The sequence below is a fragment of the Diaporthe amygdali genome (genome assembly GCF_026229845.1).
Source record: "Diaporthe amygdali strain CAA958 chromosome Unknown NODE_24_length_778219_cov_64_757418, whole genome shotgun sequence".
NCBI classification, from domain to species: Eukaryota; Fungi; Ascomycota; class Sordariomycetes; order Diaporthales; family Diaporthaceae; genus Diaporthe; species Diaporthe amygdali.
In genome coordinates, this window is record NW_026517044.1 from 377155 (window position 1) to 394253 (window position 17099).

Here is a 17099-nt window from a genome sequence, read left to right on the forward strand (position 1 = left end):
AGCGTATGCGATGGTGTCGTTATGCGTACTGTTTGGGCAGGAGTGGGTAGAGGGCATCAACGTTGTGTGTCGGTAACTAGACGATCTGCCAGAATTACCATGTGAAGTTTGGCAGCAGGAAACAAGAAATCACTGTTGCTCCGCAGTACACGGCATCGTGACGGGCACGACTCCGGTGGGCGCGGGGCATGAGACCTTCCTGTTCGGGAAATGGCTCGGAGGGGTCCACCGATCACGGCGGCCCGCCCTCGGCCTTGTCCGGCGCCGTCAGCGGACATTCCCTTCTACGACAAACGGGACAGTGTCCTCTCCCGGGGCGGGTTGGATCGGCAGGGGAGATCCTGTGCCGGCCTGCATCAAAATTGAGAGCTCGGTGTGTCAGTCGGCTGCCCATTCCTTGTTGGCAATAATCAGCCTTGCCCGTGGTATCTGACGGCGCACTCGGTGCGTTCTTACTGCACACGGCTAAGCACCGTCCTCAGAATAAATGACCAGGCCAGGTCAGGGTGCGGTGCGCATGCCACTACTACCACTTAGATATCATGTTCTGGCACGACCATACTGCCCACTGATGAAATGAAACTCTGGAGGCTGTGCGCAGGTCTCGAATTTCGGGACTCGAACTACCAATCGTAACGACCTCTTGGGGGTGCCCTAACCATAGCGCGCGATCATGTCGACAAGGGGTCGTCAAAGCAGGACACCGCCGAATGAACCCGGATGGCGCTCCAGGTCTCGGACGACGACGTCAACCTCGCTGGCTTCAAGCACTGCCTAGCGACTCTGTGGAAGTGTTCACGACATCGATGGCGGGGCTGCACGCTGTTGGACCAGTTCCAAAGCATAACCATGGATAAATACGGTGCGGTACTTGGGCGCTGTCTCGCACCTACGAAGCTGCATTCACTGATGCTGGCTGTCTTTCTTTATCTGGATATTTCTCCATTGTCGCTGATCACTTTGCTATGCATCATAGATCGACCGATGGAGCAAGGTTTGACTTATGAAACCGGCGATTCAGCTGTCTATTGCTTGACATTTGCCCTGCTGGGAGGTATGAGAGGTCCGTGAGTGGTCAAGTATCAGGCCCTCTCGGCACCATTTTCACTGAGTACGGCAAGCACTTGGGACAGCGGCAGGCGCTGAACTGACCGTGCAAGGAGAAGTGGCGCTGACGGTGCGGTCAAGGAGACGACGTCCAACCTCGTCAAGAACGATTCAGCGTAGCAGTGGCTTCCTGGTCCGCCGGTCACGTTGAATGGTCCCCGCCGGATTCCGTTAGAGCTGCAGTGGGTGCAGTGCTACGACGCTTTCGCTTGCGAGACGGCCTAGTCCGTCCTAGGCTATCCACAGGTCATGATTCCAGCAATCATCGATTGTCGGGATCAAAAGAAGTTTGTCGTGGCCCGGAGACATAACTTTAAGGAGCAGTCGTGGGAGGGGTATTGCCCCTCCGAGCTGCCGGACCGCGCAAGCCAGTAATTTGCTGCGGACGCAGGCAAATTTTAGACAAAAAGCCTACTCACCTGACCTACCATAGCAATCAATCTTTCTGGGTTGGCTTGGGCTTGTCTCCCATCAAGAAGGCAATAAATGGGCTGTGTTGCAGGATCCCACGGCCGCCGGCTGACACCGGCAAAGCTCTGGATTGCGTCGCAACGGAAGGAAACATGATAGCAAATAATGTAGCCGGCGCCACGTTCTGTGACTAGCGATAGTGACCTTTGGCGTGCATGAGCGCATCTTGTTCGTGCACCGGCTCTCAGCACCGTCGTGGAGGAGAGGGTCCCAAGTCCCGAGCGGATCAGGTCGCGCGGAGGGGGCTTCGACAGCCTCAGTGCAAAGTGCCCGCAGGCATGACCAGGCCGGGATTTCGGGCGGCACCCGTCATGTGAGGAGTACTGAGGGAGGACTTTTGCAGACGAATGAATGCGGCCGGCGTGGCGTTGGGCTGCTTGAATGGCCATGTTGCAGCTTCGGGATTTCTTGGGGTCGGATCTACCGTCGGCCGGGTTCTGCGAGCGAAGGAGATGGGACAACATAAAACCCTGGCGAGCTGAAGGACATGGTCAGATTTACCATGCTTGGACTATAAGCCAGGTGTCGGACAACAAGACGACGGAGTATCCACGCTTCTTGTGACACAGGTTTGCCAAGGCGAATACGACCTCGCAAAAAGTCAAGCAGGGCCACGGCGCGCTTGCCTGCCTTGTCTCTCACCTGCCTGCCTGCCTGCATTCATATGCCTGCCTGTGCAGAGAATCATAATGAGTGGGCTGAATTGAGTATCGGTCTGTCGGTCCGTGGGCAAATTTTCATTCTTGACTTTTCTTTTCTCCCTCCGTTTCCCGAATACAGCTGCAATTTTTGCGGTGTCTCTGACACAGAAATCTTCCGATGTGTCTCTGGTCGGGAGGGACCAGCTCGCGAGGGATGCCTGGGCCGGGCTGGACACATGTTGGTCCACAGGACCAAGCATCGGCCAGCAACAAAGAGTCAAAGTAGGCCTGTTTGCTGCGGAGGGACAAGACTCTGAACCGAGCCGAGCCAACCACTGGCGGGACCTGGGCGCCGTGTCTGGCTGGCTGGAAGCTGGCTGGCAGATACAAGCACTCGTAGGTAGGTCAGAACGAACAAGGGAGTGTAGGGTTCTTCGCGGGTTGAGACTCGACTGGGACGCACAGGACCAGCACGTCGTAGTGGCGGGTCCGCCTGACTTCTTATACCATCGTCAACCCGGGTCGTCAGGTATGTACGTATACGTGCGTACTATGCATGCAGCCAGCCTCATCGAGCACCATATAATATGATGTATCACTGCTGCCTCTGCCTGGAGTATGCCTGTGTATGTGTCTCCCCTCTGCCTCTCTCTGGCTGTTCGACGTGAGCGACCTGGCACGGGTCTGGTGCAATAGCCTCAGGGTCTGCATGGACAGAGGCTTGCAACTTGAGCGGTCAGCGGTCTCGGAGTGGTGCCCCGTCTTGTCCTTGTCGTGCTCTCCAGCTGCAACATGAGTCAAGCCAGCAGCGAGTCTTGAGATTTTCGTCTGCTTCTTACATCATCGCCCGCGTGTCTGGGATCGAGGTCTGTACTGCATGGTATGTAGGGTGCGCTGGCTGGCATCTACCTGGCAAGCCTGGGGCGGTCCATTCCCACGGCGCTGGACTGGTACACTTGCGTACTATTGTTTGCTGGCGCCGATCTGTTGACCCCGCAGGAGGTATGTGCTGTGTGGGCTGGTCGATATTGGCAGTTATGTATGAACGAGTGAATGGGGCAAGGAAAGAAACCAAAGGCGCCAATGGACCCAGTGATCAGATTTGACGGGTTCCCTGCCCTTCTTCCCAGGCATGGCCTGTCCGGGATGCATCCATCTGTTCATCCATTCATCGTGACTTGCTTCCATCCATGACATACTTGAAGCGCTGGTTAGGGCGAACGAGTCGGAGCCCGAACGAGGGGACTTTGTCGTTGGAGTGACTGGAGGCTGACCGCATTTCGACCGCATTTCATTGCTCTGTGCAGGCCCAACCCTGCATGAACAGCTGAGCCCACATCACGGAGCTGTGCTTGCTGTGCTTGCTGCCCAGCCGCTGTGCTGTGCTGTGCTGTGTTGTGCTCGCTCTGCTGCATTGCAGGCGAGAGGGGCCTTGATGCGCTGGATACTGTGTGTTGTATTGTGTCGCGTTGTGTTGTGTGCACTGTTTTGTGTGTGTGTGTGCTGTGTTGTGTGTTGTGTGTTGTATGCGTTGTGCTGTGGGCACGCTCTCCATGGCGGCGGGTACGTGTGTGTACATGGCAGCTACCTTGTTTGGAGGGACAAGAGCTCTCCTTCCGTCTGATGTCGTTCTCACCACCCCTGGCGATGATCCCTTCGCTTCTGCAGCCTGAGCCAATAGATAAGGGCAGATTAGCCTCGACAGGGAAAGTGGGGTCCAGCAGACAGGGGATTTAATTGATTTGTCTTCCCCCCTGGTCGGAGGGAGTCCCTTCCTTCAATGCAGATTGCGTGCAGGGAGTATTGGCAATTGAGGCTTTTCGATACGAAACTCATACGCACAGTAAGGCATTTCTCTTGTGCCATCAAGGGACTCCTCTGACATGGCCGTCAACCTCTGGGTGCGAAGCGAGGGGGTCCAGGTCCAGGTCCAGCGCCAGCTCGGTGTCGGTGAGGGTCTGGGTGCATCCGAATGTGAGGGTCAAAAGACGCGAGATGATATTCTGACTGTGTGTCAAAAGTTCCGAAACCTGGAAGTGAACCTTGCCGAAGCTCGCAACACTCGGCTGACTTTGCCCATGGGCCAAGGGCCAAATCTGCTCTGACTCGGCTACGACCAGACGGTGGCTCACCAACTCATGGCCCATGGCGATCAGCACGGCTCATTACTACCGCCAGGCAAGCAGGCAGATGGTTCGGCATTCCGTCCAATTTTACTCCTCCCTCTCGTGGTCTTTTTGTTGGCGCACCCACCCACTCCAACGCCATCCGCTCTGCTCTGACCTGCAGCCGATCTCACTACCTCGGCACCCCCAAGCTCGCATCTCTTCTCCCTCTCATTGGCAAGACAATCAATCAGTCAATCAGCCAAACGCGGACGAGCTCACTGTGCCGCGCTGGCCCTCTGCTACATAGACTACACTACGTACATGGACGCAGCAATAAGTGCTTGCCCTTCACTGTGTGCATACCCCATATCCATGCTCAATATCCATGTCCATGTTCATGCCCATGTTCTAATCCATCCATGTCCCTTGCCCCACGCTGTGAGACCCATGGGTCTGATAAGACCAGACCAGACCCGGATAGCCAACAAGCATTTGATTGCCTTGTTTATTTATTTTTCTTTTCTTTGGGCTTTTCCTTTGCTTTGGTTCGCTTCTGCTTTGCCAGCGGCACTTGCCAGACTGCCCGACTGCTCCCCACAGGTGCCCACAGGTGGTGTAATGCAGGGCAGGGCGATGCAGGGCGGACAGGCGAGCAGACCGACGCAACGCAAAGCAACGCAGTTGAGCGTTCAGCGCAACGCAAGCGGCATCGCATTGCATCGCGTCGAGCCAACTTTGAAGTAGCAAGTGTTTGGGCTACGGTTCAGTAGTGCAGCTCTTGTACCATTGTCGGTCACCCATACTAACAACCAACCAACCCACACTGCGAGCCTGCCAGCCTGCCAGCCTGCCCAGGGCTAAGGGAGGAGGATTATGGCGTGTATGGGTCCTTGTCCCGTCTTATCCCACCCTGCCTGGTTGCCTGCCCGCCCGCCTGCCTGTCCACCCTTCTTCCACGCAGTCTACAGTATGCTTATCCTCTGTTTTGCTAATATTGCTCGCGAGCACCCAGTCCAATCCACTGCCACTCCGTCTCCGTCTCAGTCTCACATATCCATGTCCTTGCCCCCCATGTCCACGCCCACCACGTCCACGTCCCATTCCCATGTCCATGTCCCTGTCCAGCCATGTGCCCCGCGCCCCCCTCCCCCTGTCCACATTCAAGTACGGTACTGGATGTAATGTACTGGACGTAGTCTTTGTAGTGACGGTCCCAAGTCAGTCAGTCGGTTAGTTGCCCAGTCAGTTGCCCAGTCACTCGTCCAGTCACTCCCGGAATCTTGCCCTGTGCTGGCTGGCTGGGCTCTTTTTTATAATTCATTTACTCACTTGTCCGTCATCCTGACCCTTGCCTGCGCCGGCTCTTACTGCGTACAGTAACAGCCCGCGCTCCACCTCCATCCCTGTGCGCCTGGTCTCCTCCCACCACCTCCTCCTCTTACATCCCTCGTCCCTCGTCCCTCGTTCCCTGGTCTTGGTCTACCCATCCTATCCTGTCTGCTGGGGCTGGGCCTGGGGCTGGGCCGGGCTGGTGTGGTCCTTGGTCTGCAGTGGTCTGAACTGAGCCGGAACCTGGACTGAACTGAACGGAACGGAGCCAAACTGAGCTTCACTGCACTTTACTGCACTGCAGTGCACTGCACCACTCTGCACTGCGACACATGGACCCCTCCTCCTCTCTCCACACATGACTGACGGACTGACTGCATTGCATCTGAGACTCTGACGCCCCGTTTCCCGCCTTCCGCCCTTTCTCTTTCTTTCCTCTTACTTAATTCCCATCCTGACTTCCCTCAGCACTCTTTTCTCTCACTTTCTGGCCTTGCGTGCGACTTACAGACCTGAGGGTGTCACTGAGCAACTAACACGCCAGACAAAGGCGAACGAACCAGACTCGCCCACCCCCACACCAGCTCGTGAGTGCCTCTGCACTCTGCCTGAACTCTCCCATGCTCACATAGTGTCTAGGCCGCATCCGGCAGCCGGCCCACCACTCGACAACCACCTTCGGCATCAACAGCAGCAGCACAACCAAGACCAACACCACCGCTGCCCTCCTACCTTCGCGAAGTCGGCCTGGTTTCCCCTAGACGTCCTGGCCTCGTCGTCTCTCGGCCACTATCGTCCACCTGCATTACCAGAGCTGGTCGTCGACACCAACACCAACTGGCACCCCACCGGCGGCCGTCACTTACATACGGCAAGGAATAGTATGGATGAGGATGCCATGGACTATGAAATGCAGCGCCACGATCCTCACCAACATGTTGGACCACGGGTAGGAGGAGGTTGCCCAGCACTGGCTGGTTGGCGCCATGGGGACCAATATCGAAACATGTGGCAGGAGCACCGAGGTTGGAGCCAGCAGTACTTCCCGCCAATGTCCTCAGATGCCTTCCTACATCCTCACCACCACCCTCACCCGCCATCTTTCCTGCAGCACTGGCCTCACAGCAACACCACCGCCACGCCACCTCGACCGGCAGACTCGACTTATGAGGCTTCCTTCAACCACCAGATCCCAGAGTTCAGTGCACTACCTCCAATCTCGGCTCACCAGCCATACTCTCCAGTGACCTTTGTCCCACCAGCACCTCGTCCTTTGCAGCGAAACCCGCAAGTCCCTCAAGGCCCAGGAGACTTCCAACACATCCTGCACTCTCACACCAGCCCGAACTCTACGGCAGAACGCATCGAGGTCGATGCTCAGGGCTCCGACTCGCAATCTGCGTCCAGAGGGGCTCTTCCTCCTGCGTCTGCGCCTCCATCTGAGCCGAACAACGCTAGCTCTGGGCACGACACTGACGCGAACAGGCCTAACCATCCCTCGCATAACCCTCAGCTACGCACAAACGGCCACGGCTTCCCGCCTGGTCACCCGGATGTGAACATGCAACCACACGCCAGGTTACCTCCTCCCGCTTCGAATCCCAGGGCCCAGCCTATAGATTCTGCCTCGAGGAGAGCCACAGTGGCGGCGTACGGCTCACGCGAAGGATTTACGTCTCCAGCTTCTGCTTTCGCCGGTCTAAGGTCTCGGCCGGGTGCGACATCGAACGAGGGCAACAGCGACACTGCCGCGTCTCCTGGGTCTAGCTTGGACGATGACAGCGATCTAGATGAGAGCGGCTCACGTTGGCAGTATACCGGCCTCCGCAGTGTCCGACAAGCTCAGCTCCTCCGTGGCCAGATGTCCAACAAGCGGGTTGCGTCTCAGAAGGCTATTAAGGCATTGCAGAATGTGGAGATCGAGAGTTTGCCTGAAAATGAGAGAAGTGAGAGAATAACCCTACCTTTCTCCGATTTTGCGTCGCCTTGCGTTAAAAGCTAATATAAAACAAAAGCCTGCGTAATTTGTTACAACGACTTCGGTGTGGCCAGCCCAGAAGGCATCAACGAGCATCCTCTTCGTTTGCCAAAGTGCAAGCACGTATTCGGCAACCACTGCATCCTCAAGTGGTTCGAGGATGCCGATAGTTGTCCGTACTGCCGGGATAAGCTGCACTCGGAGCCGGCGCCGCCGAGTAGGGACATGCTGCGAAGGACGTACCAGGTCGCCCGATTCGATGCGGACCTTGGCATGCCCGCATACCGTCGAGCGATACAGGCTCTGAGGAGAGACCCTTCCGGCGTGGACATGTATCATCAATATGCGATGCATCCTCGAGGTTCTCAGCCCCACGTTGAGGGCTTTCACCGAGATGTCTCAGCTGCTGGCGAGCGGCGGGCGCCACCAGAAGACCCGAGCGACACTCAGCGGAGACAACGCCCCCGACACGATTCTTCGAGGGTACACGACCAGCGGCATGGAAGCCTGCTCCTCACCGGCGCCGTCACTGAACAGAGATATGACCCTTCGAACACTGCCTCACAGCAGCACAGTCCGGTCCGTCAGCCTTTCTCCCCTTCTCAGTTGCACAACCCACCGCAACACAACCATTCAAACGATTTCTGGTCTCGGAGGGCGCAGAACATGCCTAACTTGCAACAGACAACGTACCCGCGCGCCAGTATCATGCATCACGCTGTAACCAACCACCCTGCCACCCTCGCGCCTCTAGGACAGAACTTCTCAGGTTACGCACCTGCTAGTCCTCCTGTAAACGGCTCGGTGAGCGGTTATTCTCCACAAGTACCGCACATGGGGAATTATCAAAACTACTCGGCTCCACTTGGCGGTGGCAGCCTACAAGCCCCGGCTTCAGCGGAGCTTCCACTCCCAACATCATTTCCAGGGCCACCACCAACCCACTCGGCATTCTCTCAACAGCTCCCTCATATGAGTCAGTTTCGAAACCCTGCTTACACACAATACAACCAAAGCCTGGAATATGGACGGGCCGATCAGAATGTGGTAATCTCGAGTAATGGCTTTTATGCTCCGAACTAGTACTCGATGAACACCGAATGGAGACCCCTTGGCCTCAAATCACATCTGCGGAACACACGGCAATCTCCTACACTGCAAATATGTGGAACGTATAGGATCACACGTAATTTTTTCATTGACAACAGGGCGCAAAGGAGGTCCAAATCGTCACTTGAACGCCCCCGCAATCTATCGAACCCATGAGGAAGCGCCCCCATACTTTCAGCCGGCCTGCGAACGAGCGACAGCGAAACAGCAAGTCAACTGGTTCTAGCGTTCAAGGGAAGGACACGAAGGGACGATATCTTCCGATTTGAGGGATCGATTTGCTTTGTGGGGCATAGCACAACAACGGCGTCGGCATATAGATCAGCATTTCCTTCCCACTCTTCCCCCCCCCCCCTTTTTTTTGAACACCCAAGTTCTCGTGCGGCGCGGGCTGCGAGCTTCGAGCTTTCATCTTCTGCTTTCCAGCCGATCCATACATGGCTGGTTCTACATAGCACTTCCGTTTTGTGTCATTCAAGCGGCATCGGCGTGGGCGTAACCAGGACAGGGCAGGAGTTTTTGATCACGACGGAGTTTCGGTTGCAAACAGAGACGAACTCGGTCGGGGGTTCTGTACTTGCTGAAATTCGAGGTATCGGTAGCTTAGGTTAGTCTCAAATCACAATGGAAGAAGCGATTCTCCTCTTGATCCACCCAGGAACGACCAAGTTCGTCCCGAGTGCTGTGCCGTGTGTGACTGGGATGAACAGAAGGATGAGGCAGGCAAGCCGCTCAGAGGGATTCGAGGGCAGCTCCGGATGAGCGGCGAGCGGCAGATAAGTCGAGGCGAAGCGAGCGAACGGATCACGTACTTATCTCTGTAGCCAGCAGACCTGAAATCTTGGATTGTCCCTTCTGACACTATACGCAAATAGAGAACGCAACCCGCCGATGAATGACTAGCGGGCTTTAATGCTGGCCTGCAAGAACAGCTAAGTACTAGTTGTCGAAATATATATAAGGTATAATGTCTTAAGCATTGAAAAGAGGTCTCTATCTCACACCCCCGAAGTTTTTGCTACCAAAACTCGGGTCCTCGCTGCGGTACGGGACGAGGCTATACGCTGTGATCTCCGGGCTGCGCCGGGCGCGGATGGTCTCGGGTCACGGTGGTGTCTGCGAATTTCGGTTTGGAGTGAAAGGGCCCTATTTCCTGCAATGGTAGTGCCTGTCGATCTTTTTCTCTTTTTCTTCCGCTGAGCGCAGTTGTTATCGAGGAAGGTGAGAAAGGAATGTGTTTCTCTGGGCAATGCTCTTGGATGCATATTGATTCCGGAGTCGATTATAGGTAGAGCAAATAGCAATTATCTGAATCAACTTTTCGTGCAGCATACCTACTAAGCACGTAGTATGTATCGGTAAATCCAAAGATCGCAGGCGTAGGTCCTGTGACGAGGCATGTCCGTCTCCCTATCGTACTTACTGTTCTATGATGCTCAATATGATCCTCAGTTGATGCAAAATAATCAACCACACCTTTTTAAGCTTCGCTGTAAGCATTGGGTCCATCCTCAGTCAAGAGAGGCTCTCTGGACACTCCGTCTGGCCTGAAAGAGAAGATGCTCTGGTCATGAACCAGGTCTTTGATTGCAACACGCTCACCTGCGTCTTTGTCTACCAGAAAGTGAAATAAAGTAATGTGATACGAAAGTTCCCAAAGCCAAAAGTCGACAACGCCTAGCTACCATGCCACGTAACCCAATAAGCCAGGAAGATTTTCAGACAATGAGTGCTGTAATGCTCCTCACTCCGTGCCTCGGCTCCTCACCAGCCTGCCTCATTCAACGATGCTCTCCATCTCCAGAGCACTCTAATCTACTCTAAATGTGGAGGCAATTCATGCAACGTTCCCAAAGTGCCAATCACCAGACTACCTGTCCATCTTCTCTGCATCCTTGGGAGACGGGTCGCCGATACCATCCTCTTGGATGGCGAACAGGCAGTCGGCTTCTGGAAGACAAGGGCTGTCGTAGATTTTCGCAATACGAGTCTCGCCGCGGCCCTTCTTCAGACTGAGACGGGTTGTGGAAGCGTGGGCGATGATATTGCCGCCGATCGGCTTCTTGGGGTCTGGATTGAACATGGCAGAGGGGCCACCATCTACCTGAGCAACAACCTGGTTTGTGATGACGACGGCAATGCCGAATTCATCTGCAAGTCGTTGCAGCGTGCGCATGAACTTGGCAAGATGTGTCTGCCGACTGCTGAGCTCCCCTCGGCCTAGGAAATCGGTTCGGTACAGGGACGTGGCTGAGTCGACTACCAGAAGAGAGAACCTGGTCTCGCACATCATGGCCGCAGCCTGGTTGAGGAGCTGCAGCTGGTGGTCGGAGTTGTAGGCTCGTGCATATGCGACATTGTCAAGCACCTCCTCGCCGGATAAGCCATAACGGTTGGCAACGGACAGCAGACGCACAGGTCTGAAGGTTCCCTCGGTGTCGATGTAGAGACACTTGCCCTCGCCACCACCCATGTCGAAGGGCAGCTGGCAAGTGACGGCCAGGGTGTGACAGATTTGAGATTTACCAGTACGGAACTCGCCAAAAATCTCGGTTACACTGCCAGTCTCAATACCACCGGCAAGTAGAGTGTCGAGGTTCTTGGAGCCGGTGGTGATGGATATCAGCTCGCTGCGGCGTTGGTGCATCTCTGTGGCGGTTGTGAACCCCATGGGAACGAGTTTCGATGCTGTGAGAGCAAGTGAGTGGGTGTGAACGGATGCTTGAAAAATGGCCAGACATTATTGTGATGACTTAGGAGATGCGAATGAATACCTTCTTGGAGGATTTTGTTTGCCTTCTGCTCCGAGATGCCCTTGATCTGCTCAAGGTTCCTCCGTGGTGTGTAAGCCACAGACTCGACCGTGTTGTAGCCTCCATCTACGATGAGCTGAATGTCGCGCTTGGTGAGACCGCTGAGACCCTATTTACATAAGTGTCGTTAGGAACAGGCTCTATGGCACATGAAGTAGCCGTGAAGACTCGCCTCAAGAGCTGCCAGCGGGGTGGGCGCCCCAGGGCCGGTCATGCTCTCATCGCCCGCCTGTGCCTCGTCATACTCCTCCTCTGTTTGGGTCATTTTTGCGGTAATGTGTGGGGCAGAAATTGCAAGGTGAGAAATTGAGGGACTCGAGTCAGAATGAAAATTTGCAGTCACAGTTTGGAATTGATGTGTTATGTGTTTTGCAGAGGAAGTCTTGGTGGCGAAGTTGTAAAGATTCCAATTGTTGACGCGACGGAGGCAAAGCGCGACGCGACCTCACAACGATAGGAAAGAGGGTCCGAGGGAACGGGTAGGCGCCAGGTCACATGCGCTGCGCTGCGCAGGCAACAGCAGGTCCAGGCAGGAGCTACCGCCCATCGATCGGTCCATGCGGAAGCTCAGGACCCCTGCACATGCAAGCCAACGAACCTGCAATAATGTAAGCCCAGCTGGCTGGTGGGGACCTCGAGGACCCGTCCAGATCTCTCGTCCCCATACAAAAGTGCTCCATATCATCGTCATCCCGTAAACATGCTCTTCCCGCGTGAACAAGGGCGACTCTAAGCTTTGCCAGTATCTTCAGACAGTCAATTGGCCTTTGCCGGCTGGTAGACACCCCACCAGGCACGCCTCATTTCTACAGCCTTATATGAGAAGCCCTCGCAGCGAATTTACGACAGATGCTGGTACGCCCCCGAGTGGACAATGGCACCGCCGCCTGCAAAGCGCCGCAGGCGGAATCTGGTCGCCGACGAAGAGGACGATGAGGAAGAGAGACCACAGCCCACGCCCACCACGACGCCCAAGAAGAACAGTCTCAACTTCTACTTCTCTTCCCCCGCCAAGTCCTCCAACGCCGACAACGACGAGCCTCTATCACAGTCACCGAGTCCCGTACGAAAATCCACCCGCTCAACCCGTGCTGCCGTGACTGCAGCTCCAGCCGAAGGCAATGGGAGCCGCACCCGCCCAAATAGCGCCGCAGCGGCGAAAAGCTCGGGCAAGAGCCCAGCGAAGAACAAGAAGCAGATCGAGGAGAAAGGGAAATCAGCGAATATCCGGACACTGTTTTCCAAGCAGAGCCAGAAGGCTATGACAGAAGGCAGGTCCAACGGCGTTCCGAAAAAGACCGAGGCCCAAGCATTGGATATCCTAAGTGACCCGCTTTCCGACGATGAAGAGATAGGAGCACACAGAGCTGTTGGGTCAAGCTTGGTCGGGAAGAAGGCTCACAAGAGGACCGGGGATGCTTTTGACTCCGCAACATCTTCCAGCATCAGTGGTGTTGCCAGTCAGAGGTTCATGAAAACTCCACGCCTAAACTCAGCTTCGTCAGGCGAAGGCGAAGACAGAAGGCCATGGTCGGAACGATTTGGCCCCTTGAACCTGGACGAGCTTGTCGTGCACAAGAAGAAGGTAGCTGATGTACGCAAATGGCTTGAAGATGTGCTGAGCGGTCGCATGCGCCAACGGCTGCTCGTACTCAAAGGCTCGGCCGGCACAGGAAAGACTACCACCTTGCAACTACTAGCAAAGGAAGTTGGCTTCGAGATCCTGGAGTGGAGGAATCCTACAGGGTCTACAGGCACTACTCAAGGCTTTCAGTCTGCTTCGGCTCAGTTTGAAGAGTTTATGGGACGTGGGGGCAAGTTCGGCCAGCTGGATTTGGACGATGACGACAATTCTGCCCCTAGCACAGGCAAGACCGCAGGGGCAATATCACAGGGACCACAAGATGTAGATCAAAAGAGGGTCATCCTTATTGAAGAGTTCCCCAACACCTTCATGCGCTCGGGGAGTGCCTTGACATCTTTTCGAAGAACAGTGATGCAGTGCCTGGTCAACAGCACGCCCTCATTGGCGGCTTTCGGGCAACAAGGGCTTTCCGAACCAATAATCCCGATTGTGATGATCATATCGGAGACGCTGCTGACGACCACCTCGGCCTCTGCTGATAGCTTCACTGCACACCGTTTGCTCGGGCCTGAGATCCTCCGGCACCCCGGCACTGGGGTCATCGAGTACAACGATGTCGCACCGACTCTTTTAGTCAAGGCACTGGAGTTGATTGTGAAGAAAGAAGCCCGTATCTCTGGACGACGGAGAACCCCCGGCCCATTAGTGCTGAAGCGTTTAGCCGAAATTGGCGATGTCAGGAGTGCGATCTCGTCGCTTGAATTCCTCTGCTTGAAGGGTGACGACGACGCGGACTGGGGATCCAAGGTCGTGTTCACCAAGTCGAAAAAGGCCAGTAAGGACCAAGTATTGACAAAAGGAGAACAAGGGAGCTTGGAGCTCATCTCGCAGAGGGAGGCGAGCCTGGGAATCTTCCACGCCGTCGGCAAAGTTGTGTACAACAAGAGGGACGAACAGCCGTACCCACCTGGATCGGAAGAAGAGGCGGCAGAGCAGATGCCGCCGCACCTGAGGCAATTCTCACGACCCAAGCGATCGCAGATAGCGGTCGGGACGCTGATTGACGAGACGGGAACAGACACCTCAACCTTCATCTCGGCATTGCATGAAAACTACGCCTTGTCATGCGAACGAACCGGCTCCTCCGACCCAAACTCATCAATAGACTACGTAAATGATTGCATTGACTATCTGTCCGAGAGCGATCTTCTCAACCCGTCCTGGGACATCTTCTTTGGCGGCAAAGGGTTTTCCAACATGGGAAAGGACCAAGGTAGCCACATTCTCCGACAGGATGAGATGGCCTTCGAAGTAGCTGTCCGTGGGCTCCTGTTCTCTCTACCATGCCCGGTCAAACGAAAGAGCGCTACTTCCGGCAGAGGCGGTGATGCTTTCAAGATGTACTACCCGACGAGCATCAAGTTGTGGCGAACAAAGGAGGAAGTGGAGGGCCTGGTAGACCTGTGGGCTACCAAGATGCTCAAGGGGGAAAGCGAGAACCCGGCGTCCGCAGCCGCCCAGAACGGGAGCTCCAATTTCAGCACTGGTGCGTCTGCTTTTCGCAAGACCAAGGGTGGTAGCGTGGGTGACTGGGTGGGCAACCGGTCAGAGATGAAGTACGCGACCAGACCGAAACCAGCGAAAGCTGAGGCTGAAGCACAGGAGCCAGAAAACTCGACACTCCTGTCACTGGGCAATTCGGCACGGAAAGAGATGGTCTTGGAGAGGCTGCCCTACATGGCACATATTATGCGCTCCCGCCGGACGTCGTTGTACTCGATGGGCGTGCGCGATCTCGATAAAGTGGTATCGTTTCAGGGGATTGGGCCGCCGGCGGACGCAGAGTCGGATGCCGAGTTAGACGAAAGTGCAGCGCCAGCGGGAGAGTCATGGGCGACGGATAAGCCTACGGAAGAGGCATCACCAAGGAAGAAGCGAGTGCCAGCGATAAAATCGCGGAGCGAAGAGGGTGAGGGGTCGATGATCAGTAGCCTGCAGAATAAGCTGGTACTGAGCGATGACGATATTGAAGATGATTGAGATTGAGGACAATGTTGTCTGCCTTGCTTGGGTCATTCAAAAAAAAAAAAGCTGAGTGGTCAGCGGTTTACATGTACTATAACTCATGGTCGCCTCTGGTATGGCGCTGGGGAGACGGGTCCAGGAAGTCTGGGCGTTCAGGGATCTACTAAGGTAGCGATCCAACTCAATATTGAGCCCAGCCGACGCTGGCCGATGCATTACAATTTGTGTCTTGTTCTCTGAAGTCCACTCGAAGCGGTGAACGGAAGGACTGCGTGGAATTATCGTCTAATATGAGCACCCCGCCTGAAACATGAGATCTTGGTCGGCAATGCCGTAATCTGTATGCTGTTTCTTGGGCCTAGATAATGGGTGTTATCTCCTCTATGACTCAGACTCCCACTTGTGTGTGAATCACAAACCAATTTATTTATTTACAGTCGGAGCTGCGCAGGCCAGCCGAGGGTTTGAAGCAGTGGACCGTAGGGAAGTCGAACCAACCGACGAACCCCTGGCGAAGATCCGGGGGCGGCAGCGGGATGCACGGAACGGAGCTGGGCTAGGCCGGGCCCCACTAATGACGGCCGGTGGGTTAGGAACATGCAGACACAGATACAGCAGACAGATCATGATGGACGGGGGAGGCGAAGAGCGGCCGGCTCGGATGAGCTGATATATGAAACAACAGTGATGACGGGTGGGTCGAGGGAATATCTTCTTCTTCTTCTACTTACTACTACTACCACGACGACTATTATTACTGTTGACATTGTTATTGCTATTGTTATTGTTGTGATAGACCATCTATTTTTACTCCCATGTCCGCCAGGGAGTGAAACAAGACGGGCACACAACGGCCGCCTGCACTGGGCCAGTCTGGCTGGTCGGTGGCCAGTGGTCATAGTCTTGGGTCAGCCTCGTCATCCTAATCCTCATCCTCATCCTGCTCCCCTGCGGCTCCTGCAGCTGCTCCTGCAGGTGTAGCACCCACGCCGCATGCGGCCGTCAAAGAGATAGAGAGAGAGAGAGAGAGAGTCAGAGCTGCCCCAGTGCCGCGTGCCGCGTGCCGTGTACCGCGTGCCTTAGTGAGCCAGCCCTGAGGTGAGGTGAGGTGAGCACTGCTGCTGCTGCTGCTGCTGCTGCTGGTTGGCGTCGACGTGGGCTGCGTGGGCGGCAGACGGGCGGGTGGGAGTAGGGTGGTGGGCACCTCCTGTGGGGGCGCCCGGGGGGTAAGCTCCCAGGGCCCCAGGCACCGCGGCAGCGCGGGCGTTTCAATCCCTGCTGGTGAAGGGAAAAACGTGGGCCATACGGACCACCGCCTGCCCTGTGCGGCAAGCGAGTCGGGTGGACTGGGGTGGCACGGTCTCCCCCTCTGTGGGCCCCTCGCCCAGCTTGGAGGTTGGAGGTTGGGGTTGGCCTCTGTCTGGCAGGCGACTGGCTGCTGGGGGCCCAGGTTACAGGCTAGGTACAGGCTATAGGCTACAGGCTGCAGGCCCTCTCCATCCAACACGGGCTGGGTGGGCTGGGCTAAACTGGGGCTGGGGCTGGCAGGGCTGGTCGACCGTTTGTCTGGCTGCTGCTTGCTGCTTGCTGCTAGATGCTGGACGCTGCTGGCTGCCGGACGCTGGATGCTGGTTGGCAGTTAGTCGAGTTGAGTGAGCGCCTCTGCCTCCTCCCTCCCGCGGGCTGCTATTCTGAGAAAAGGCTATTCGTCGATCGTCCCAACATCCAGGCCATCTACCCTCCGACCTCCCGGCCTCACCTTTTGCGTCCACCTGTCTTTTGTTTCTTGCCCCCAATCTGCAGCATCTCGTCTAATGTGGATTCTCTGTCCGTCTCGCCCTCTTCAACCCTCAGCTCCGACTGTCCCATCCGAAGGCTGGGCCACCGTTCCATCCACCTCTATGCCTGTGTCGTGTGTATAGTCTGCATGCC

The 17099-nt window shown here is 55.8% G+C and overlaps 5 protein-coding genes across 5 annotated transcripts; 2 read left to right on the plus strand and 3 right to left on the minus strand.

The window, feature by feature from the left end:
* Positions 1-4084: 4084 nt before the first annotated feature.
* J7T55_010734 (uncharacterized protein) lies at positions 4085-4366 on the minus strand (the record flags this gene model as incomplete). The annotated part of the gene is made up of 1 exon (XM_053130834.1): positions 4085-4366. One exon carries the CDS (start codon positions 4364-4366, stop codon positions 4085-4087), a length of 282 nt encoding a protein of 93 aa, XP_052991015.1.
* A 1066-nt stretch (positions 4367-5432) lies between these two features.
* On the plus strand, positions 5433-8717 carry J7T55_010735 (uncharacterized protein; the record flags this gene model as incomplete). Its single annotated transcript, XM_053130835.1, has 4 exons — positions 5433-5505; positions 6201-6243; positions 6296-7602; positions 7672-8717. 4 exons carry the CDS (start codon positions 5433-5435, stop codon positions 8715-8717), a joined length of 2469 nt encoding a protein of 822 aa, XP_052991016.1.
* Positions 8718-10614: 1897 nt separating this feature from the next.
* On the minus strand, positions 10615-11822 carry J7T55_010736 (DNA repair protein rhp51; the record flags this gene model as incomplete). Its single annotated transcript, XM_053130836.1, has 3 exons — positions 10615-11432; positions 11519-11658; positions 11707-11822. 3 exons carry the CDS (start codon positions 11820-11822, stop codon positions 10615-10617), a joined length of 1074 nt encoding a protein of 357 aa, XP_052991017.1.
* A 609-nt stretch (positions 11823-12431) lies between these two features.
* J7T55_010737 (uncharacterized protein) lies at positions 12432-15182 on the plus strand (the record flags this gene model as incomplete). The annotated part of the gene is made up of 1 exon (XM_053130837.1): positions 12432-15182. The coding sequence occupies one exon, from the start codon at positions 12432-12434 to the stop codon at positions 15180-15182; it is 2751 nt and encodes a 916-aa protein (XP_052991018.1).
* A 907-nt stretch (positions 15183-16089) lies between these two features.
* On the minus strand, positions 16090-16973 carry J7T55_010738 (uncharacterized protein; the record flags this gene model as incomplete). The annotated part of the gene is made up of 2 exons (XM_053130838.1): positions 16090-16795; positions 16927-16973. 2 exons carry the CDS (start codon positions 16971-16973, stop codon positions 16090-16092), a joined length of 753 nt encoding a protein of 250 aa, XP_052991019.1.
* Positions 16974-17099: the final 126 nt, after the last annotated feature.